Genomic DNA, 23,514 nt, shown 5'->3' on the forward strand with positions numbered 1-23,514 from the left:
TCCTCTCACCTCCCAGGGCCTTGCAGGGTAGATAGGAGGTTCCTGTGGCAGAGGCTCCCAACCTTCAAGGGGGTTTTTACCTTGGTAGGGTCTAGTTTGTAGATTAGTGCAGGATAAGTTTGCCAATTCTCTCCGTTCTGTCAGCCTGCACCTAGACTTCTTTTGTGTACAGTATTCCAGTCATGGGTTTTCCTAACAATTCATGTCTGATATAAAAAAATGGCTTCAAAGATTTAGTTATGCTTTGAGTTAAATAAACAGTTGCAGCAAAGTTGGCTGATGTGTCATTTTAGTTCACTAAAAGTTGAAAACATGGATAGAAATGGTTTGCATGCCAGAAAACTGGTGCACAAGCAATGAAAAAGCCACATGGCCACAAATTGGGACTTTTTTCACAGTCAAACCAAGTTAGCATGGGAATGTGTTGGGTACAGAATCCGGTCAGAGGTTACAGCAGAATTCTACGACAGGCAGGACTGGATACACTAAATTCTGAAATGTCTTTTTTTTACCAGATGAAAAATCCTGCCTACAGGAATTTAATGTCCTTGATTTCTGCAGGTGTCCTTGAATCTGCAGAAAAAGTCAATATGAAATAACCTCACTAAGCAATACTGGAAGTCATGCCATGTATATGCTGGTGTGGGCATAGGACTCTGTATTGTAAACGTCCTAATACTATACAGTATATAGAATTCATGGTGTCATTCATTTAAGGACACAATTGGTGTGTAGTATTATTGATTGTTATACCTTAGTCACACATTGGACATTTTCAAGCCGTGAATGTGAGCTTTAATCACATTTGCAGATATTTTTTTTAATAATGCCCAGTCTCATTAGAATAATATGTCTCAATGTTAGAACAATTACAGATCTTTCTTGTCCATATCACATCTGAATGTTTGCAGTTTCCATAACAACTTATTTCTTGCTTCACAGAAACTCTTTTTTGTCCAATTCATGTTTAGATATTTGTCATCTAATTAACCCTTTGACACCTGAGTCTTTCCAGCTGTGAGCACACTGAAGACTAATATGAATTAATGATGGTGTAACCCTTGCTATCACATGCTTCTCAAAAAAACATCTGCTGGCAAGTTTACATTATTTCCCTAAATAAATGTTGTAATTACAGTTTTTGCTCAAAAGGAGCGAAATGGAATCTTAGCATGAAATACATTTCTGTTTAGAAAATTATACAGACATGGGATAATTCTAACCATATACCAAAACGGTGTAAAAGTCTCTGATACAGCTTGCCTCAATAAGTAGGATTGTATAACATAAAACTCTTACAGTACATCCAATGATTTTTATACAGATGTGTAACCACAGAAAACTGAGCCACACATCTCCTCACAATTCAGCTGTATTTAAACCTACTAGTATATTATACAGTAACCTTTGAAGAATATGTAGATTGTAAGGTCTTATATGATCTATTGAGTTCTGATTTGCAGGAAAGCTTGTAACAGGTTTTTATTTCCTCTACAATTTCCACAAGAGGACAAAGAAAGGGCACATTAGGGCTTATTTTCGTCAGGTTTCGTCAGGTTTCCCAACTTTTCGGGGACTGCCCCCGGGGATTGTGTTGCACGCGATCGTATTGTGTCGCAATCGGCTTTCACCCAACACAAATCGGGGGCAATATGACGGATTCGGACTACGTGCGGGATTTAACATTTAAATTTGTGTCGCATCCAATGCACTTATATACACCGAAAGGAAGATGGTGAACTCCGGCGGACCTGATCGGGGAAGCGACACATGCAGGATATCGGGGGGGCGATCTTCATGAATCGCAGCAGAGTTCATCCTCGTCGGACAGTCTGGATCAGGGATCGTGCAGGGACCAGGTAAGTAAATGTGCCCCATTGAAGTAACTGGATTTGTCATGTTCCTGTTCTGCTAAGAATGAGAGATGCTCTTTGTAGTTGACCATTTCTCTGGCTATTAGATAACTGTTATATACAGTTATATATCTAATACTTGTTCAATAAGAATTCATTCAGATTTCTTTAAATGTTTCAAATATGTGTGTTTTTTTTTACAGGGCCTAAAAGGACTTCCAGGTGTAAAAGGTGAAAGAGTAAGTATATTGTTATGTAAAGGAACACACAGCTACAGCCAACTGAAACAAACAGTCCAGAGCATGTAGGGGGACTGTATTCATTTTTGGCAAAAGGCCGATTTTCTTGCACCCGACTTAGTGTGCTTTATCAGTGGGATTTTAGGTTGTGGCTTACAGCCATTCATAATTTGTCATTGCCACTCCACAAACTGAGCATCAAGAATAAAAAAAAATCCAGGAATGGGTGTGGAAAATTGTAGACCTGTTTTTGACTGGTCTAAATGAGCCCCAAAATCAGGTCTATAATATAACTAAATGCAGTGAATCTGTCAGATTAGGAGGAAAAAGTGTTTGGATAGATTTTGGTCCTGTCTGTCTAGCATAAGCCTTTGATTCCCGGATAAAGCAAGGAACCTTGTTTCTATGCAATTTTACTGACAGCCTTGTAAATTGAGTTTGGTGTCCTTTTCTTTATCATTCAAGTTTTTTCTTTATTAAAATCTTTTTAAACCTGATACTCCTATGCTATAGATTTTTTTACTAATATAGAAATCCCCATTAAGCCTTGAACTTTTCCCTTTCTTATTGTCTTATTGCTCAGAACAGATTTTCTATGGTTTGTTTTGTGCAATTAAAAGTTTCAAAAGGATCAAGAATCATCTCATCATTTTGACAAAGTAACAAAGTTTTTTTTGTCCTTTCCAAAAATAATCAGAAATGAAAAGACTACATAAGCCTAAAAGAACATTTGCAGAATTTAATTCAAACTATTTCTACCCGTATAATCCACAAATCTTGCCGCATGGCTCTAATTTACCAGATGAACAGTTAGAACCTGACATTCATTAAAGCGCATCTGACATAGAGTTACAATATTGTTGAAGTATTGTAAAATGTCAATATATTCTTATAGGAGTTATGCGATTGAGGATGTCTCTTACTAAAACAGTGTCCCACAAATGAATTATTTAGACAATTGTAATGAATAATGAATACTATTAAGACATCTGCTCATCCCTAAATTTGTTTAAAGTAGCCCAAACACATTTGTTATATATTGATCAAACCTACTGATTGTGATGGAACCAGTCCATTATTTTATATTAAGGGGTTCCCAAAGGCTTTCATTGTTCACAGATCTGGAGCGTTAATCTTTTGTAGCTTTAGGCCCCTTCGACACTTGCCTTTTTCACGCGCTTGTTCTGCGCTTGCTTTTGACGTGCAGAACTTGCATTACATCAAAAACGCATTGCACTCTGAGACACTTGCAAGTGCAATGCAAGTGCAATGCGTTTTTCACGCATCAATTGCCATAGAAAAGATAGAGCTCAGACCTGAGTCCTTTTCATGCGCGTTATTTGCGCATGAAAAATGCACTGAAATTGCATTAAAAATGTATTGAAAATGCGGGTGAAAAACTGAGACACTGAACAAACTCTGACTGAAAACTGATCTAAATCTCGACATGCTCTACTTTTGCAAGTCACGTGCTTGAAAAATGCACCATACAAGTCTATGGAGGTGCATAAAAAAAAACTGTGACTGGAAACTGATTGAACTCTGATGAAAAACGTCAGTTTTTCACTGACCAAACTCTGATCGCACCCTGATCAAACACTGACGTGATCTGCAACGCGAGTGTGGAACGGGCCTTAGTGGTATCTTCTTTTCTGGCAAGGATTTCTCAATACATGTGGAAGTATGCCTGTGGAAATATCTGCCAGATCATTTGGAAGAGCATTTGTGAGATCAGGTGATAGATCCTGGTTTATAGACTTTGTTTTGTTTCATCCCAAAGTAATTCATGGTGTTGAAGTCAAGGCTCTGTGGAGGCCAATCAAGTTCTACCACACCACACTTACCCAACCATGATTATTCATTTTTTGTTTAGTGAACTTTGGGACAGATATTGTGAAATATGAGCATTCTTCCCCAAACTGTACCCACAAAAGTTAAAATTAAACAATAGTCTTACAGGTTTTTGTATATTGTGGCATCATCTCCCTTCAATGGAAATAAGTGGTTGGCCAAAAACATCTCATTTTAACTATTTTATCAAACTTCTTGGGCATCCCCCAAACAAAGATGCTACTTGTTGAATAGTGAATCGTACTGAAGTTTCAGAACAAGGGGAATAAATGACCTCTGCATACACTGTGGTGATTCAATATAATAGAACTGGAGTTCATGTGAATTGATTATACATTAGTTTTTTTCTGAAAAAAATGCATTTAATTAAAAAGAACAAAACAATATTTGTCTTTATTTAGGGGGACAAAGGATTGTCTGGTTTCAAAGGAGAAAAGGTAAAATATAAACTTGAATGATTGGATAGCAGAGATACAATATGTGTTTAAGAGCACAGGTGGGAAACAACAATATAGTGTATATACTTGAGGATAAGCTGACCCGAGTATAAGCCGAAACCCCTAATTTTAACACAAAAAAATGGAAAAACCTATTGGCTTGACTATAAGCTGTGGGTGGGACAGAACAGGCATATAGCCAGCCAGCCCCCTGTAGTATATAGCCAGCCAGCCCCCTGTAGTATATAGCCTGCCAGCCCATCTAGTATATAGCCAGCCTGCTTCCTGTAGTATATAGCGTGTCTGTCCCCTGTAGTTTATAACCTGCCAGCCCCCTGTAGTATATATCCGGTCTGCCCCCTGTAGTTTATAACCTGCCAGCCCCCTCTAGTACATAGCCTGCCAGCCCCCTGTAGTAGATAGTCTGCCCGTAAAAAATATAAACTCGGAGCTCATCATTCCGACGGACCGGGCAGCTCCTCTTCTATCTTCATGTGTGCGGCAGGTCTGCATCAGCTCTGTGGTCAGTGCTTCTTCTTTCTTCATGCCGGTGCCAGGTGCCGCGGACTTGGTGCTGACTTGAAGAAAGAAGAGGCACTGACCATGGAGCTGCCGTGGAGCTGCCGCGCACATGAAGATAGAAGAGGAGCTTCCCAGGCCGTCGGAATGGTGAGTACCGAGTTTATATAATTTTTTATATAACCGGGTACAAAAATTGTGCTGAAAAACTCGGCTTATACTCGAGTATATACGATATATTCTTTTTCTTTTTTTTGCCTCTTGATACTAATGAACAATTGAACAGGAAGAGGTACACATCTCGGCATTAGTCTTCCTTAATATGTAGATTTTATCCTTTCATATAGGGGGACCCTAAGATATTAATGGGAACTCCGGGATATAAAGGAAGCAAAGGAGAACCGGTAAATCATTTTGTTTGTTTTACTTGACTTCATTTTATATTGAATGACATCAACATTTAAGGCATTTGTAGGAACATTAAAACAAGCGGAACTAAAATGACACTCCCTCTGAAGCATCTAAAAGTGACTCATCTCATCTTTTTAATATTACTTTGTTTTTCTTATAGGTTAATTGGAAACATATAACATAAAAGAGGGAATTGTGCACATTGCATACCCTACCAGAGGGTACCGATAGTTTCATTGGATAAAATCTGGTTACAGATTCCTGTACGGGCTAGGTCCACCAAGTTTTTTTAAAGATGTATAATATAGTGTATGAAAAGATAATAGGATTTGAGCTCACAGTGGGAATAGAATTATATTTCTTTGTTGTTGTAAATGAACATTTTTTTTTGTAGGGTGTAAGGGGACAACCTGGTTTTAATGGAGATAAAGGTGAAAAAGGAGAAGATGGGCCACAAGGAGAGAAAGTTTGTGTTCCCTATTTTCTTTTATTTTTATCTGTTCTAGAGTACTGTATATTTTGATTAGCTCACAAAGTTCAATATCATATGCAACCTTACACTAGGTGTGTGTAAGGCTAAATTAATACTTTTAAGTTTCTATGTTTAGCATCCAATTTAAACAGGAAAGTTGTCAAGACAGGGAAGAAATACACACCTTGGGGGTCATTTACTAAGGACCCGATTTGCGTTTTCCTGACGTGTTACCCGAATATTTCCGATTTGCGCCGATTTTTCCTGAATTGCCCCGGGTTTTTGGCGCACGCGATCGGATTCTGGCGCATCGGTGCCGACATGCACACAACGGAAATCGGGGGCATGGCCGAACGAAAACTCGACAGATTCGGAGAAACCGCCGCATTTGAAGTCCGGCGGACCTCGGCAGACTTCAGCGCAGCAGCGACACCTGGTGGACGTCGGAGGAACTGCCTTAGTGAATCACAGGAAGACCCGAATCCACCGCAGAGAACGCCCCGCTGGATCGCGAATGGACCGGGTAAGTAAATCTGCCCCCTTCTGTCCTTCGGGTTTGTGTACAGAACAGTTAGAAAAAAACAAACAAGAGAGACAGACAGACAAATGGTGAGTACAGGCAAACCGAGTCAGTACCAAGATGTCAGTGCGGCACAAAATCATAAGGCAATAGAATTTCCAAAGGTACAAGAAAACGGTAATTAACACAAATCAAAAGCACAGTAGATTATACAGATACCAGATCCAAAAGACTTGTCTTATAGGCTCTGAAATAAGTCACCAGTAGTTCATCGGTTTGGATGTCCATCACTCCAACTTGCATCTGAGACTTATCCCCAGCTTCAGAGAGGCAGCACGATGTCAATCACTCAGCCATCTTCTGAGTATATACCTGGCTATAGTTCCCATCCAACAGAACTAAAACATTGACAATAGTTGAATGTAACACTTGTATCCCCACAGCATATCTTCTATTTATAATTGCGTAAAAAAAATTATTAAATGGAAAAAAAATCTTCCAACAATGAACATTCAAATAATGTAAATGAAAATGGATTATTTTAGAGACACATTTTTTTAGCATTAATTCACATCAAAGGGCAGTGATGGCAAACCTTTTAGCAGCCGAGTGCCCAAAAAGCAACCCAAACCCCCCCTTATTTATTGCAAGGTGCCAACCAAAAATTAAAGCAGTAACTTATTGCTCCCCGGTCTTCAACAACTGTCAATCATATTGGCCTCCTGAGGACAGCAACACAGTAGAAAGATGGAAAATGTTAGCTTCTTTCTTAAAGCAGCATCTTTTAAGTTGCTTGGAACTGCAGGAAGATTCTTTGAGTCCTGTGTGGTGTGCTGGGGCAATGGCCTGGGTGCCCACAGAAAGGGCTCCGAGTGCCGCCTCTGGCACCAGTGCCATAGGTTCGCCACCACTGTCATAGGGCATTAAGTCATTAACAGTATTATCGTTTCTTCACAGGGTTTTAAGGGCGATGCTGGCACTAAAGGATCTATGGGACTATTTGGTGCGAGGGGACCTGTAGGGCAGAAGGTATGCATACGTGCAATAAATTCACTAATAGGAAAAGTAATATTGGGATTTTTATAATATATATTTTCCAAGTTATATATTTTAATGGGAATATTTGTATTTCATATAAACCACATCCATTTATTAAAAAAAAACCTATTCATAACAAGGCAAGTATTGGTTTTGGCATCTATTACAACTTTCCTATGGAGCTATAGAGTCTTTACCAATTATTGGAAAATTGCTTTTATAGCAATTTTGTAAAACTTTTCATGAACAAAAATGCCCTAATACAGAATTAAGAATGTAATGAGCAGGCATCTTAAGACTATCACCCTCCTATAAAGCCCCAACTACTAGATTTTACCTCACATTTTTCAATGAGCTTTGAAATTGAGGTTATCAAGTCTCCATCTCCATACTGTAGGTAATAATAATTTGACACATTTATTTGGATGGAATGTGTGAAATAAGTAAATTACAGATTGGTAAAATCGGCATAACTGTATCTTGTAAAGAAAGATTTGGTAGCAACTGGTACAATATATTTCTCTTTTTATGAAAGGGTGAACCTGGTGAACCCGGGATTCCTGGAATTGCAGTAAGTAGTCATGCAGGTTTGTTTATGAATAATTTAGTGGCTACATGTACAGTATGCATTGAGGGTCCATTGACGCATCCAATTTTTGTTGATGTATTTTCTAAAACCAAAAAGGCTTGCATTATGAGGGTAGAGAAAGTTTCAATGAGAGGTAAGACTTCTCTTTCTCAATCCCCTCCTGGTTTGGGTTTAAACTTTCCATACAAAAACCTAAACTTGAAAATGTACCCTAGGGTTGTCAAATATTATAGGGCTTAATAATAAAATGTACTAATTATTTACTTTAATGTTGAAGTCTCTGTAGTTAGAATATATTTTCTAGAATATTGTCTGTATTTATGTTCTTGGCTTTTGTATTTTGTATATAAAGTTTTTGTTCTTTTGACTCATTGAAACCAGATGTACTTAAAATGTAACATACCAACATATATATTCAGGCTCATGACATGAATTTCATCCATGTTCTATTACTCTCCCTCCCAACGCACACAACATAGCCACTTTACATATAGGGGGACATGTATATTTATTTCTGCTTGTTATTTTCTTTTTTGTGACTTTTTGCTTTTTTGCATCTTTTGCTGGTGTTACTCAAGTATACCTTTGTCTGCACTTTCCCCTTATGTATATTTTATCTTTCTATATTTGCGATTGGTGCAGGGAAGGTGCAGTGGAAGGATTTTTTTTCGTGGACCATGTTTTAACATGTAAATTGTAACTATTTCACATGCTTTAAATGTTTACAATTTTTCACATAATCCTGTTGGGCTGTTTTTAACTATGGGTCTTATGTAAGTCAGGTGTTCTTAAGTAGGGGACCGCCTGTATAGACATTTTTGCATTCACTTTTTTGAAATTTATTGGTTAAGCTATTGCTTGAAAGTTTGAAAGTGCATAGAATATCAGTGCACAAATGTACTTTTCTAATATATATTTTGTAATGTGTAATTTCCTGTTGATGGTGTAAGGATATTCCAAGCCATCACATCTGCCCCTATATATTTAAATGAGCATGCTCATTAAGCTCTTTGAGTGCTTCTTGAACATTTGTCTACAATTTGGAATTATTAGTAAAACTTTTTTAAGTTATTTGCCCATACCAACTTATATAAGGCATTATATGACCTTTAGTTTCCAAGGCTACAAATGAATAGTCAGCCAGTTGTACGTTGCATGGGGGAAAGCAGAAGAACATTCTAATAAGGTGGGTTCAGTTAATGGCTTTCTCATCTGTTCAGAGAGAACACTCAGAAACAAATACTTCTACTTCTAGTACTGTGTAAAAAAGAAAATGCAACTAGCTTTTTGTACCAATGAGAGTATGACATGTTGATGTCAGTAGGTTATGTTATTCCTAACTCTGTCTGTGATAAATCTATAATTGTTTTTCTGTTACGCTTTTAGCTGCTTTTATTGTCCTGTACTTTGCTTTCTTAAATCTCTGCGGAGACATTGAATAAAAACCTCACAATAGCACCCTTATTCCATAAATAGTTGAAGTTATTTATGGTTACCAGCATGGAATATGCACAATTTTTAAAACATGTAGAAAGAAATATCACAAATGACTTTTTTTTACATATTTACTTTCAAAGGTATAACTTATCATTTGTGCTACCATTACATTCTATTCAGTGTAGACCGCAATTGGCACAAGAGTGGTGTAGTGTGAAAATGTATTGCCCCCTTCCTGATTTCTTAATCTTTTGGATGTTTGGATGACTTACATGTTTCAGATCACCAAACAAATTTAACAGCACTCATCAAGGGTATTTTTTTCTGATGCAACTCCCTTCTACGGCGCCACAAGAAGAAGATGATGTCACAGACAGCCGAGGGGTCCTCTAAGGGACCCTGGGCTGCCTGTAGTATCCTTCTATTAGAAAATGCCAGAGGCATGTCAGAAACTACATGATATTAGTGATCAACTGATCTCCTATCACTTGAAAAAAAATTTTATGTAATAAAAAGGAAATAAAAAACACCAAAACACAAAAATTGCCTGTGCACTTAAAGGGAACCTACCACCACGAATCTACCTATAAAGGTAGATCGGGTGGTAGGTGGATGTATGGGACGTGAGGATAGCCCTTTTTAGAGCTAATCCTCATGTCCCCGCTAGCCTAGCATAAACTTTATTGGCCTAATATGTTAATTTAATTAAGCGGCTACCGGGGCGTGGAGTAGCCGGACACGAGGCTACACGGCGCGGCTACTCCACGCCCCAGTAGCTGCTTTCCCCCGCCTACCCTGTGATCTTCGGCGCGCAGCTCCTGGCAGCTGCGCGCCCTCGTCCGAGAAGCCGGAGTTCTGCGCATGCGCAGTAACTCCGGCCAAGATGTGCGATCTCGGGAACGAGGCCGGAGTTACTGCGCATGCGCAGAACTCCGGCTTCTCGGACGAGGGCGCGCAGCTGCCAGGAGCTGCGCGCCGAAGATCACAGGGTAGGCGGGGGAAAGCAGCTACTGTAGTTTCCATGATCGCTTTTTGATCCTTTTTTATATATTGGTCCTATATATGCTATGCGCCAGTCCTGTCGAACAAAACCAGTGCTTAAGGAATCTTCAAATATAAAAAATAATGGTCTCTCTATCTTGGTACATAGTTCAAGCAGTACCCTTGGGTGTATGCCATCTTGTCCTGGTGATTTAAGTGGTTGTGAGCGGTGCTGTACCTCTTCCTGGGTTAAAATGTTTACATTCAAAAGAGAATTTACATTATAACTCATAATGTCTTCCACCATAAAATAAAGTTTGTGCTCTTACCTAGCATAGCATACCTAGATCCAGCAGCAAGTCGGAAGAGGCCGTCCTTATTCCCTTATACTCCACACCATCCTCCAACATCATCTGTTGTAGGATTGGGTGGAGTGTGTTAACAGAGCTCTATGGGAATTTGTCACAAACTGAATTTGTGAAAAATGTGGTGACAGGTTCTTTTTAAAAGAAAAAAACTCAAAATCAGACACATTTTGTAGTTCAAAATCCAAAATCTTAATGAACCCCAAATGTGAACAAATAAATACTACAGTTCTTTATGCAAAAAATAAGCTCTCACAAGGCCACATTGACAAAAAAATTCAAAAGTTATGTGGCTTAGAAAGGGATAATGCAAAAGGTTCCATTATGCAAATGAAGGCCATTTAAAAAGAAAATTCCTATAATTTTGTATCGCTGTATACATATTGACCCAAAACATTTTTATTAGCTAAAAAACAGATTTGCTTTTTAAAAAAATATATACCGCACAGAAAGGGTTAATAAAAATTCAACAGTAGAACACATGAAACCCAAATCTCAAAATTACAGTCAGTCCCAAAAAAAACAAGACCCAGCTATGGTGAGTGGAAAATAAAGAAAGTTATAGAAGGCGCCTTATAGAAGGCGTTGACAAAAAACTAAAAATAGCCTTAGCATTGACGTGGAAAACAGATGCAGAGATTAGTAACACAAGTAAACACAAAATGCAGTTTGTAAATCAATGTCTTCATTAGAAAGGAAAAAAGCAATCAATCCCTATAGGAACCCATGTGAAAAGATTATTGCCCCCTAAATCTAATACAGGCAATCCCCCGGTTACAAACAGATTCTTAAAGGAAACCTACTATGAGAAATCTACCATCAGAAGTAGATCTAAGGGTAGATTCCTCCTTTGCCCTAATCTGTAATTTAATAATCCTGGAACCTAACCTAACTTGTCAACAAACTTTATTTTAGTAATATGTAAATTAACTGCAGAGGCTACTGGGACATGTACTAGCCTGTCCAAGCACTGGAAGCTAAATATAAAATATGTTTTGTTCTCATGTGTATTAGACCCTTTACAGCAGGTAAGCTTCCAAATGAACCTAAATCCAAGTCTTACATCAAAAAGTCACTTAACTCCTATTGCCAATCAAAGTCTAGTAGTAGGAGAAAGAAAACATCTCTTCACAGCTTCACGTTCTTGGTGTTGTTCACACGGTTGTTTCTCCACATGTATATTTTGAAATATCATTAATGACAACACATTCCTCCAGCATACGTCCATTAAAGGCTAAGAGGCAACAGATGCATACTGCTAATAGAAAAAAAGGGAACATAGTGCAAACCATTCTGAAGCCTTTAAAATAGCTTTTATTCTAACTTCTCACATTTCAATATAAAATCTGTGCATAATATAATATCTCTTAACCAAGGAGCCACCCTTCGCCAAACACTCATTGCCCGACCAAGGTTTTACCTGTACGGCTTTTTCTACGACCAATTTAAATATTACTAAAATAACATTTTTAACAAGTTAGGTTCCAGGATTATTAAATTACAGATTAGGGCAGAGGCAGGCAAGAGGAATATATAATCAGATACACTTCTGGTAGATTCCTCATGGATTCCTTTAAAGGAAACCTCCCATTTGATTTGATGCATTATGAAGCAAACATACCTTGAGAATGCTGTAGCTACACCGATGCAGGATCATTTCTTGGTTAATACTTCAGCTTTGTGGTTTTTCTGAAAAAACAATTATAACATTCATGGCCTTTCGAAAGCTGGGTCAAGCTGGATGACATAAACACATTACACACACAAGCCTGAACCGAGCTATGAAGGAGCCATAGAAGTGACAGAACTTCATTATCATAATGTTTATTATCATTATCACTCTGCACAAATGATTAACCAAGATATGATTCTGCATCAGTGTAGCTACAGCAGTCTCAAGGTATGTTTGCTTCGTAATGCATCAAATCAAATGGTAGGTTTCCTTTAAGGTTTGTACAGTTTCAGCAAATAATTGATATGGTTTGTGTAAGGAGAAGTCATACATTTTTCCAATATGCTTTTGCATAAATTCCTCACTGTTTTCTAGATCTCTGCTTGCTGTCTTCCTTAAGGAAGCTTTTATGTTTACTTCCAGTGGATGTGCAAGCAGGGGAATAGGAGTTTTTGTGCAACTACTTTAAATGTCAAAATCTGGAGTCTAAACATAAATCAGGCGGAGTGTTTTCACTGAGCTGGTGTGCCTATTATCATACTGCACATCCATTCCTTCTAGGTAACATAAAGAAGACAATAAGTGTTGAAGCCATCCAATAAAGATATTTCCTGAATATTATAATGCACAGCTGCTTATATATCTTTTTAGTTGTCATTTTCCAATATTTCCATATTACAAATATTACAAATTACACAACAATAACAAAAACCTATTCTCCATCAATCCTGCTACTTTTCTGCATGGTTTTTAATGATGGTCTTATCCACCCTTAATCTACTAAATGTGCATTAAACTACCGGTAATCTTGCAAATCATATATTACCAATGTTATAAAGGATTTTTTTTATTTCAATGAATTTAATTACAAAAGGGAATGTAGAACAGTAACATAAAAGTTAACTTAAGAAAACTTGTTTTTTCTTTTGTGTGGACGTAAAATGCCTAATCGAAGTAACTTAGCATATTATGACGGAATACCTATTACATAAATATGGGGGAGATGGTTCATGATTCTGTGAGATGATGAATAAGAGCCACTTCTTGGAGCGGCTTGAAATGAATTCTCAGAGGACAGTGAATATGTGATTATACAAAAAGGAGGAAAAAGATTTCCATATTGATAATCCATTACCACTTTACAAGCACTTTCTAACTGAATTGCTGCATTATTTACAAAAATATCTTCGAAAAGCATTTAGAAAATCAAGAATTTACCTCCCACAATACATTCGAAATCAACAAATGGATTTTGACACATTTAACTCTACATCAACCTTAGAGCTGTCTACAACTGTGCATATAATGTTTAACTAAGAAACAAAAGACAAGCCATCTTGTGAATGTTGATTCTCAACAGTACAATATCATTATGAAGAATATTCTGAAAATTCGGGAAGGTTAATTCTCCTTTTTACATGTCACTTAAGTGTGTTGCTTAAACATCTTCATTCATTCAATAATTGAATATATAGTAAAACCTGATTTTGTTGGGGACTAAGGCAACTTCTAATTAGTAATTTAAGTCTTGATGATGATGATACACAATTCTATTTTCTTGTACCTCACGAGAATGTAGAGCGGCTATGCTATTTTTTGTCATTCCTGACAAGACTTGAAGGATCTATCACCATTCTTTACACATCTATTTGCCATTCTTGCCATGAAAAACCAATAACAGCAGTGGGCACTGATTGTTTAAAGAAGTTTTACTTTTAGTGCAGCCATCTGCCCATTTTTAAAAACTGGGTGTTACCCCAATAAAGGGGTGTGTCCTGACAGCCTGCCACTGTGATTGACCCCCCTGGCCAATCATAGTCATGGCTAGTTGTTATGGGTGTCAATTTGCTGGATTTGCTGGATCTGGTAAAACATGTCTAAGTCAGGCAGCCGAATGCCAAACCCCGAACTCACACATTGGGTCCTCTCTTTTCTATATATGAAGCAAGGAGTCCCTGTCTGCCAGCATTGCCAATACTGTAACATTGTGGGAAAAATGACATCAAAACCTGCCAAATCCATGCCAATTATACCATATGAACAAATACAGTTTGCTTCAGACCAACATATTGTAACCAACCATAATACAAATGTACAATGATACAGGATGCAGCAGTAAATCTCCTATATTTCCGTTTTGTGGTTGGTTTCCTTTTATAATTTTTTTTTTTGCCAATTTGCAATAGGGGTAATTTATTTTACTTTCTTCCATTTTTTTCAATTTTACTTTTGCGACTGTCTGGTTTTGCATCAAACATTGTGACTTTTTCATCCATCTAGCAAAGTTCGCCATGGCCAAGTTTTTCTGTGTTGCGTCTGAATGCACATATGAATGTGCTACAGATTTTTAGCAAAATCAGATAAATGTCATAGTTTTTTGTAAAACAAACTATAGTCCTGAGCAGGTGTAGGCAAACGTTTAGAAGGGGGTTACTTAAGCGACTTTTCAAAATAAAGTCTCAAAACCAACAGACACAGATATATCACCCTTGTTAAATTTAGAAAGCTCAAAACCCACCAAAAATAAAAAAGGTGCAAGTTCCAGACCTAAGATAAATAAGCCCAATATTTCTGAATGTAAATACTCCTGAAACACTGATGGAATGATAGGAATAAATCTTAGTTTGAGGCAGTTTTTTGGTTGTATTTTCTTGACTTCTTAGGTGCACTATTTTTGTGTTTTTATTTCTCCTGCTTTCAGATGTAGGCACATTATTTACTATTGGTTTGCAGCTAAAAAGTCCCCAAATCACTGCAGGCATTAACACCTCATAAATCAGGCATAACAAGCAATGTAATCCACCATAATGCATCTGACAGACAGCAGAGCTCAAAGACAGTCTGAACACTGCTACAAGGAGGCTGCCTAATGATAAATATTCCCACTGTATAACACTGAAAAAGTCAGGAAGTACAAAGGCATTTTTACAATGGAACTTCCAACATTAAGATAAGGTCATCAGTAACAAATCTGTAGGGGTCCAATGCCTTCTATCCCCATTATTCAGCCGATTGAGGGGCCATAGCACCCAGGTGAGCAAAGATGTTTTAGTCATTCATGCACATCAGTGACAGTTATGTTGCCTGACATATACATTCTCAAAAGAATCAAGCAGTTGAACTCTATTAGTTCGGAAGAACCCCATACACATTATATGGTTGGCTAAATCCACTGATTTGCTGCACTTTTAAGTGTGTTTTTGAAAGTTATCTGTATAAGTGGCAATAAAGTCAAAGTACACAGTACAAATAAACAAAAAAATTGCAAATATAATCTAGATCTATGATTTGTTTTTCATCTGACGATATAGGAAAACATGTATTTCACACAAAAACACATTATTCAATGTTGATCAATTTATTTCACTGAAATACAAAATCCTAACAATGAAATGACAACTGTGCAACAATGAAAAGACAACTGTGAACCTATTTTCTGCATATACGTAGTCTCACTTTTTTTCTGGGGAAATTTCAATTTACTTCTTTTAATATTGTGTTGTTTTTTTAGGGCACAGCAGGACTTGATGGAGTTAATGGATTGAAAGGATCCAAAGGAGACAGAGGTCTACAGGGACATAAAGGAGAACCGGTAATGTTTCTAATAATATTTTATATACATAAACAAATATATCATATATACTACATAGTTATACTACATAGTTATATATACTGCTAAAAATGTACTTTTGTGCTTTTGTAAAACTTACACCTGTACTTCCTCGGCGTTTGAAGTCATGTCTCAGATGTAGACTTTTCACGCTAAAAAAAAAGCACTAAGAGCTACTGACTAAAGTAAGCAGCTGCTAGCGCTACCACATTTTTAACAGTGTTGAACTGTTAGCTTTATTGGAACCCTCCGATAAAGCTAGCAGACACTGCAGCACCGTACCCTAGGAACACCAGACCAAGCTCACAGCGGTCCGGTGTATTTATGAGGGGGCAGGCCGAGGCGGTACTTCTTCTCCGGACCACCCCTCCCACTCCATAGGCTAGCGGTGACTCCCGGGCTTCATGCGGCAGTCACCGCTTCCTTGGACCACACTGGGAATTCGGTCCGGTATTCTAAGGCTATGGCACTGCACTGTCTGCTAGCTTTATCGGGGTTTTTTTTAAGTGTGACATGTCTTCTTTAAGGGGAAACCTATCATCATAAAGATGCAGCACGCTATGCGCTACTATACCATAGCTAGCCTTGCCGACCCAGTGTTATGCTTGGCATAATACAAGCTAATCAACTAATAAATTAATTAACTGACAGGATTATATATTCTCTCCCCTTTCCCATTTCTCTTTGTAATAAAAATCACTTTATTACAGTTATAAATAAAGTTAGAGCAGTTGATGTTTAGTCTTCGTTATTAGCTAATTAATTTATTTAATTAATTACTCTGCCTGACAATAGAACTGATCTATCTACTATTACTGTTCACAATACCCTCTATATATCTGTAATCTGTTACTGATTTAAAGGATAAGGACATTATCAGCGTATTCCAGTAAGCTGTGTAACTTGTATTTTTCGATTTATAACTCTGCATTTTGTATCCTAAAAGTCCTTTTAGTGATTAGCAACTATCTCTGTATTGCTTCATAGCATAAAACGAGCTGATAATAGCAATTAGCTCAGCGCCTAATGCTATACAACCAACTTCTTTCAGAAAAGAAATATTGTGTCCTCTCTTAACCTATAAGCAAGTAAAATTAATTGCTTTTAAATATAGGGCTATACATCTCTATAGATTTCTATGGCACCCGGGCACAGTATGGTGAGCACACACGTGTGTCACCATCCCGTGCACAGGAAAAAGAAAGAGCATGCAAGAGCATTTTCATAGGTATACAGCCGGGCACCATGCCTCGCTATGGAGAAGGGAAGTGGTGAGCACCGCCTCTCCGGCATGTGGCTATATGCTCCCCCGGGCTACGGCCAGGTAAGCATATGTCCGTGTGAAAGAGGCCTAACTGTAATATGTTGCTGACATTAAAAGTGGACACCGGATTGAAACTTCACAAACTGTGTCCCTCAATATTTGCAGTTTTCAATAAACATATCGCAAATATATAAACCATGATGGGTTAATATCCTATTTACCCAAATGTATGGGATGATATTGAAAAGACGTTACATGAGTATCTAGGGAGCTCTAAATTTAAGATTTTTGGTTCACTTCTCCAGCTAATTATCTCTCTGGATGTTTACTTTCCAGATCTGATATGTTCTGTCATGCATTTTGCAGGATTATTACATATCCTTTCTGCTAAGAGTAAACATTTTTTTAACACAACTAAGTAATGTAGGATTGTTTGTTTGGTAAATGACATTTCTATAGTTACCTTAAGATTAAATCAGAACAAAAACAGTCTTTGAAAACTAGTTGCTAAGACATTAAGAAGCAATCTGTAATAACATATTTCATATGGACATGTAAATAGTATAAACAGATACACACTGATCAACTGTAACATTAAACCACATTGTTGGTTGAGTTCCATTCAAACTACCATAAGCTCTTTGACATGTCACAAATCCCAAATGTCATAAGTCCACATTTATTAAAAGGTTTGCACCAATTTTCTGTTTGACTTTGCACTAGAAAGAACGTGCAAACTTCTTGCACATGTCCTGCATGTTTCTGCGCCAGTTTTGTGTAGCAGCTTCACTCTGTCCGAAAAAATGTGCACCGAAAGGGGCTTGTCAGTGCACAATAGGATTGTGCGCCACAATTCCACAGAATTAAGAAAGTGCACAAAAAAATAGTGCATTCTTCTGGTGCAGTGCAGGGGGCGCCAGATTCTTGAAGAATGTGTGACACATTTAATTAAATATGTTGCACACTGCACCCTCAACACGTAAACTGCTCATAGTGCAGTTTGCGTTTTTTGATAAATGTGGGCCATACGCTGCAGACAGGCTCGGACTGGCCTGCCGGGATACTGGTCAAACCTATGGTGGGCCCTTATCATAAGTCACCATCTCCTGTCTGTGAGCAGGCACATTCAGCTGAGGCTGGAGGAGGGGGGCAGCAGGGGGGACTATGACATCCTGCAGGAGGGAGAGACAGGTTCTCTGCTCTTCCCACAGCAGCGCTGGGGCAGTGAGTAAGACATTTCCTCCTCCCTGCACTGAGCACCTCAGCCCCTGCGTCACTGCAGGAGAACATGGCCCCTGATTCACTGGAGGAGCAGACAGTGAGCTGTCACTAATTACAGACCAGAGTTACCCCTAGTTGTCACAGTGGGCCCCCTTCCTCCTGGTCCTGCTGGAGCGTCCTCCCCCTGGCACAGCACAGTCTGCACTCATGTGTGGTGAGCTCAGGATGGATGAGGAGCTGCTGATGGCTTCCAGCACAAGAAAAAGGTACAAACCAAGAGAATAACAGTGGACTCCCAGCAGTTGAATTAGATGCTGAAAGTTGTAGTACTTTGATTGACTGTATTAAGTGTTGCTGTATAACAACGGGTGATGTCACACGTAATGCGCTGACTCTGTTTAGAAATGGAATCAAAGCGCATGGAGGTGGGATGCGCTTTTATGCAGACGCTTGCGATGTGTAACCCGCACCCAGTGGGGCAGATTTATCAAGCTGTCTGAAAGTCAGAATATTTCTAGTTGCCCATGGCAACCAATCACAGCTCCCCTTTAAAATATTCATGAGCACTGATAAAATGAAAGCTGAGCTGTGATTGGTTGCCATGGGCAACTAGAAATATTCTGACTTTCAGACACTTGATAAATCTGCCCCAGTGTCTTGTATTGTCCAAATTCTGAAGGAATCAATGTGTTACGTGTGACCGCAGCCTCAGTATTACCAGCATACCCCGCGTTACGTGTGACTGCAGCCTCCGTATTACCAGCATACCCCGCGTTACGTGTGACCGCAGCCTCAGTATTACCAGCATACGCTGCGTTACGTGTGACCGTAGCCTCAGTATTACCAGCATACCCTGCGTTAGATGTGACTGCAGCCTCAGTATTACCAGCATACCCCGCGTTAGGTGTGACTGCAGCCTCAGTATTACCAGCATACTCCGTGTTACGTGTGACTGCAGCCTCACTATTACCAGCATACCCCGCGTTACGTGTGACTGCAGCCTCAGTATTACCAGCATACCCCGCGTTAGGTGTGACTGCAGCCTCAGTATTACCAGCATACTCCGTGTTACGTGTGACTGCAGCCTCACTATTACCAACATACCCCGCGTTACGTGTGACTGCAGCCTCAGTATTACCAGCATACCCCGCGTTACGTGTGACTGCAGCCTCAGTATTACCAGCATACCCCGTGTTACGTGTGACCGCAGCCTCAGTATTATCAGCATACCCCGCGTTACATGTCTGTTTAAATCGCGATACAGCGGTTTATAACACTAACGAAAGTAAGCTCCGGCTCCAGCTCACCCTGGAACCTGTTAAGGACATACATGTACCATGTGCAGTACTTAAAGGACATCTATCACCAGATCAAGGATTGTAAACCAAGCACACGGACATACTGGTGTGCGCCCCCTTTGGCAGGATCTGCTCTTCTTTTAGCTTCTTATTCCCTGGTTTTTACAAAAAAAATTATTTTAAAATAATGCAAACATATCCATGAATCAGTTGGTGGGCCCCTAGAATTAATTTCACTGGTGGGCCCTTGGCACCCCAGTCCGACCCTGGCTGCAGATACATAACAGAATGGAGGATAAGTGCCTGATTCCTGGATGTCTGATTATTGAAACGCCAGAGTACCTTTAGTTCTGATAAGCTTTCATCATCATTTCTCACAGTCTTCTAGATCTCTGCTTGCTGTCATTGGTTTACTTCCAGTGGATAGAAATCGGTGCATGGTCTTGTGATGTGACACAGGTGCACGACTTGTTATAACACACTGCTCGAGTTACTCTCTGTGATAAGCCCTGGACCTTTGTGATATCACATGACCATGGACATATTTTTATCCAATGAAATAAAAAAATGAAGCTTGCTAGAGAATGACAGCATGATCTGAAAAATCTTGAGTTATTGATACAGAAAGTATCATTCAATTCAAAATATCATTCAGCAATCAACAATGTCATTCAATTGCAGAAACTGGACAAACCCTTTAAATGTAAATATGCACACTATGGCCCACATTTGCTAAAAACAGTGTCTTATGTGCAATTTGCCTGTGTAGTGTGCAGATGTCGTCAGATTCATGATTTGTGGCGCCCATTCTTGATGAATCTGGCATCGTCTGCACTGCTTTGACAGAGTGCACCATTTTTTTTTGGTACGTCTTTAACGTGGGGCATGCTACAGACTTCTGTCGGACTTTGCATGTTAAATGTGGCGCATGAAAAGCCCATTTCAGTGCAGAATTTTGTATTGTGTCGGGTATAGTGCAGCGTGCGCCACAATTGTGTCTTAGACATTTCTAGAATTCCACTGCAAGTAGTTTGCAATAAAAGAAGTCCGCCAGAAAACTGGTGCAAGTACCTTAGTAAATGGGGGCCTATTTACATTCAGTACTAAAATGTATTATTTGGTATAAGTGAGAAGAATTAATTTGTTGTATATGTCCTATTTGTCCTGTTTGATACAGGGTGAAAAAGGTGACTCTGGATTAAAAGGAGATATCGGAAAAAAAGGAGACAAGGTAACAGTTGCAGTAATTATAGTAGTAGTATGAGAATACAGTATTGATTTAGATATTGTTGTAAGGGGTAGGACACTCAAAATATAAAATATAAATAGCCCCCCCCCCCCCTATGGCTGGAGGCATGAATTATTTTTGGAGACGGTTTGTTTTGTTTTGCTTCCGATTTTAGTGGTGATATGCACTGTGATGTTATATTGTTTGGCGCACTGTAAGAAGAAAAAATGAGTGTCAGAAATGTCAAACCATATTTAAGAAGGGGTTTAGAAGTTGAAATACTTGCTTTTTGTTGGTCTAGTTTTGAACCAAAAAATGTACCAAAAATGTGTCGGGAAGCTAGAATTGCAAGAAAATTGTTGGGATTCGCAAATTGCACCCAAAGTGAGCAAAAAAAAAGATAAAGGTCTGTCAGAAAAGAAACTGAATTGTATCGCTGACAGTAATAATCTCTGTAATAAATATGGTGCAATTGCTCAGAAGAAAAAGAAAAACAGAAGTGCCATAAAAAGTGCCACAAAGCCAATAATAAATGGCCCATGAGGTTTCTTTTTAGCCAAATCTAGTAGAGCATTTAATATAGTTATATAGTAATGATTCATGCTTCTTTCATCTACTGAATTTGTTTCTTGCTTTTGGTTCCTAAAAACCACAGCAAAATCTGCATGAAAATGCAACATAATGGGGGAGATTCAATAGAGGAGCACACCTCTTTATAAATAAGGAGCATGGCTCTGATATTATATTCAAGCAAAAAATGGTTTAATTAATGGGGGACATTTATCAGGGCTTTACGCCACCTCCACAAAAAGATGTCCAAAAATGGTGAGGCATCATCCGTGAAAAAGTTCTTAGATATGTCCAGTGAATTTGTATCAAGGCATTGGTGATCACGGGACTCTATGTCATACCTTCATTTTGCACATACTGTATATAGTTTTACTTATTGGTGTATTATTTTTGTAAGATTCTAAAATTGGCCACCAAAAAAATTAAATAATATGCTTGGTTCCATATTTTGTAAAGAATCTTTTTATTTTAACATTTAATACGCCTCCTACATCATATAACAGCTGCTGAACTTATTTAACCTAACAGAGTTGTATTTCAATTATACATATGAGTGAGTAATGTTAATGTGCCTAATGATGCGACGCCACATAAGTGTGAATGTTTGAGCGGAAATGTTTGTACCGTAAGTGATGTGTTTTTATGAATAAAAGCACAGTGTGTCTTGCCATATGAAGAAGCTATTTTTATATGTGAGTTGTAATAAATATGTGACAAGATGTTCTGTTCCATTTTTTTTTGTTGATTTTTTATATGATGTTCTAGGATATACTAATGGTATGAAATTATGGGCAAGGTGGTAAAGCTGAAAATCCTTGTATGTCTACAAATGGTTGTAAAGAAAGGGGATTGTATGCTGCACATATCACTGCTGCTGGTTTACACAGAAACTCGCTGTTGTCTAGTTCCCTTTATTTCCCCCAATTGTTTTATTTATGTATACTGCAACCCCCCCCCAAAAAAACATTTGATATTCTGTGTCACTTCTATGCATTTTCCATACTGACTCCCTCATGAATTTTACATTCTGGGTCCCCTAAGAATTTTACATTCTGAATCCTCTAAGAATTTTGCTTACTGGGCCCCATGAATTTTACATACTAGGCCCCTTTATAAATTTTACATACTATCCTGCTCTCCCCCAAGAATTTTACACAGTGAGCTCCTTTATGAATTTTACATACTTCCCCCCTTATTAATTTTAAATATTTTTCCCAATCATTTTAAATACTGGGCCCCCTTATGAATATTACACCAGGTTCCCTATGAATTTTACATACTGGGCCCCCATTAACTTTACATATTTGACTACCTCATGAATTTTACAAACTGGCCCCATCATTAGTCTTACATACTGGGCCCTCCAATGAATTTCACATATTTGGCCTCCTTTGAATTTTACATATTAGGCCCCTCATGAATTTTACATACTGCCCCCTATTCATTTTACATACAGGACCCCTTCCTGAATTTTACATACTGGGCACCCTTATGAATGCTACATACTGCCTCCCCCATGAACTTTGCATACTGTGCCCTCCCATTAATTTTACATAATGGATGCCCTCATCAGTTTTACATACTGGGCCCTCCAAAAAATTTTATATACTGGGTCCCTCCATTAATTTTACATACTGGGCCGCCCCACCCCCTTTTCTGTTAGCTGAACTGTGGCGTTAAAAAAAAATCATGTACTCACCTATGCTCCTGTGTCTTGTCTCCTTGCTGCCACAGACAGATGAGGAGGGGATGTTCGGCCGTTTAACAGTGAGATGCTTGGAACTCTTTAAATACCGGTCATGCTTTTTGTAGCAATATTGTTTTTTTAATAAATGATAATTTCAACCCACAGAATTGCAAAAAAACTAATTTGTCTGCAGATGTAGCTCAATAGTTCAAATCAATTTCTAAGGCTACAAAAATGATGTTCAGTGTTCGT

The 23,514-nt window shown here is 38.5% G+C and overlaps 1 protein-coding gene across 3 annotated transcripts in view; it reads left to right on the plus strand.

Annotated features, from left to right (window-relative positions):
- LOC140127149 (uncharacterized) overlaps positions 1-23,514 on the plus strand; it is a 246,094-nt gene that overhangs the window by 205,099 nt on the left and 17,481 nt on the right. For all 3 annotated transcript variants that reach the window (XM_072147489.1, XM_072147490.1, XM_072147488.1), the window contains 8 exons: positions 2,057-2,092; positions 4,345-4,380; positions 5,247-5,303; positions 5,705-5,776; positions 7,260-7,331; positions 7,876-7,911; positions 15,896-15,976; positions 20,955-21,008. In XM_072147489.1, coding sequence (XP_072003590.1) covers positions 2,057-2,092; positions 4,345-4,380; positions 5,247-5,303; positions 5,705-5,776; positions 7,260-7,331; positions 7,876-7,911; positions 15,896-15,976; positions 20,955-21,008 — 444 coding nt within the window. The remainder of the gene's footprint in view (positions 1-2,056; positions 2,093-4,344; positions 4,381-5,246; positions 5,304-5,704; positions 5,777-7,259; positions 7,332-7,875; positions 7,912-15,895; positions 15,977-20,954; positions 21,009-23,514) is intronic.

The sequence above is a fragment of the Engystomops pustulosus genome, chromosome 4 (genome assembly GCF_040894005.1).
Source record: "Engystomops pustulosus chromosome 4, aEngPut4.maternal, whole genome shotgun sequence".
Classification (NCBI taxonomy): Eukaryota; Metazoa; Chordata; class Amphibia; order Anura; family Leptodactylidae; genus Engystomops; species Engystomops pustulosus.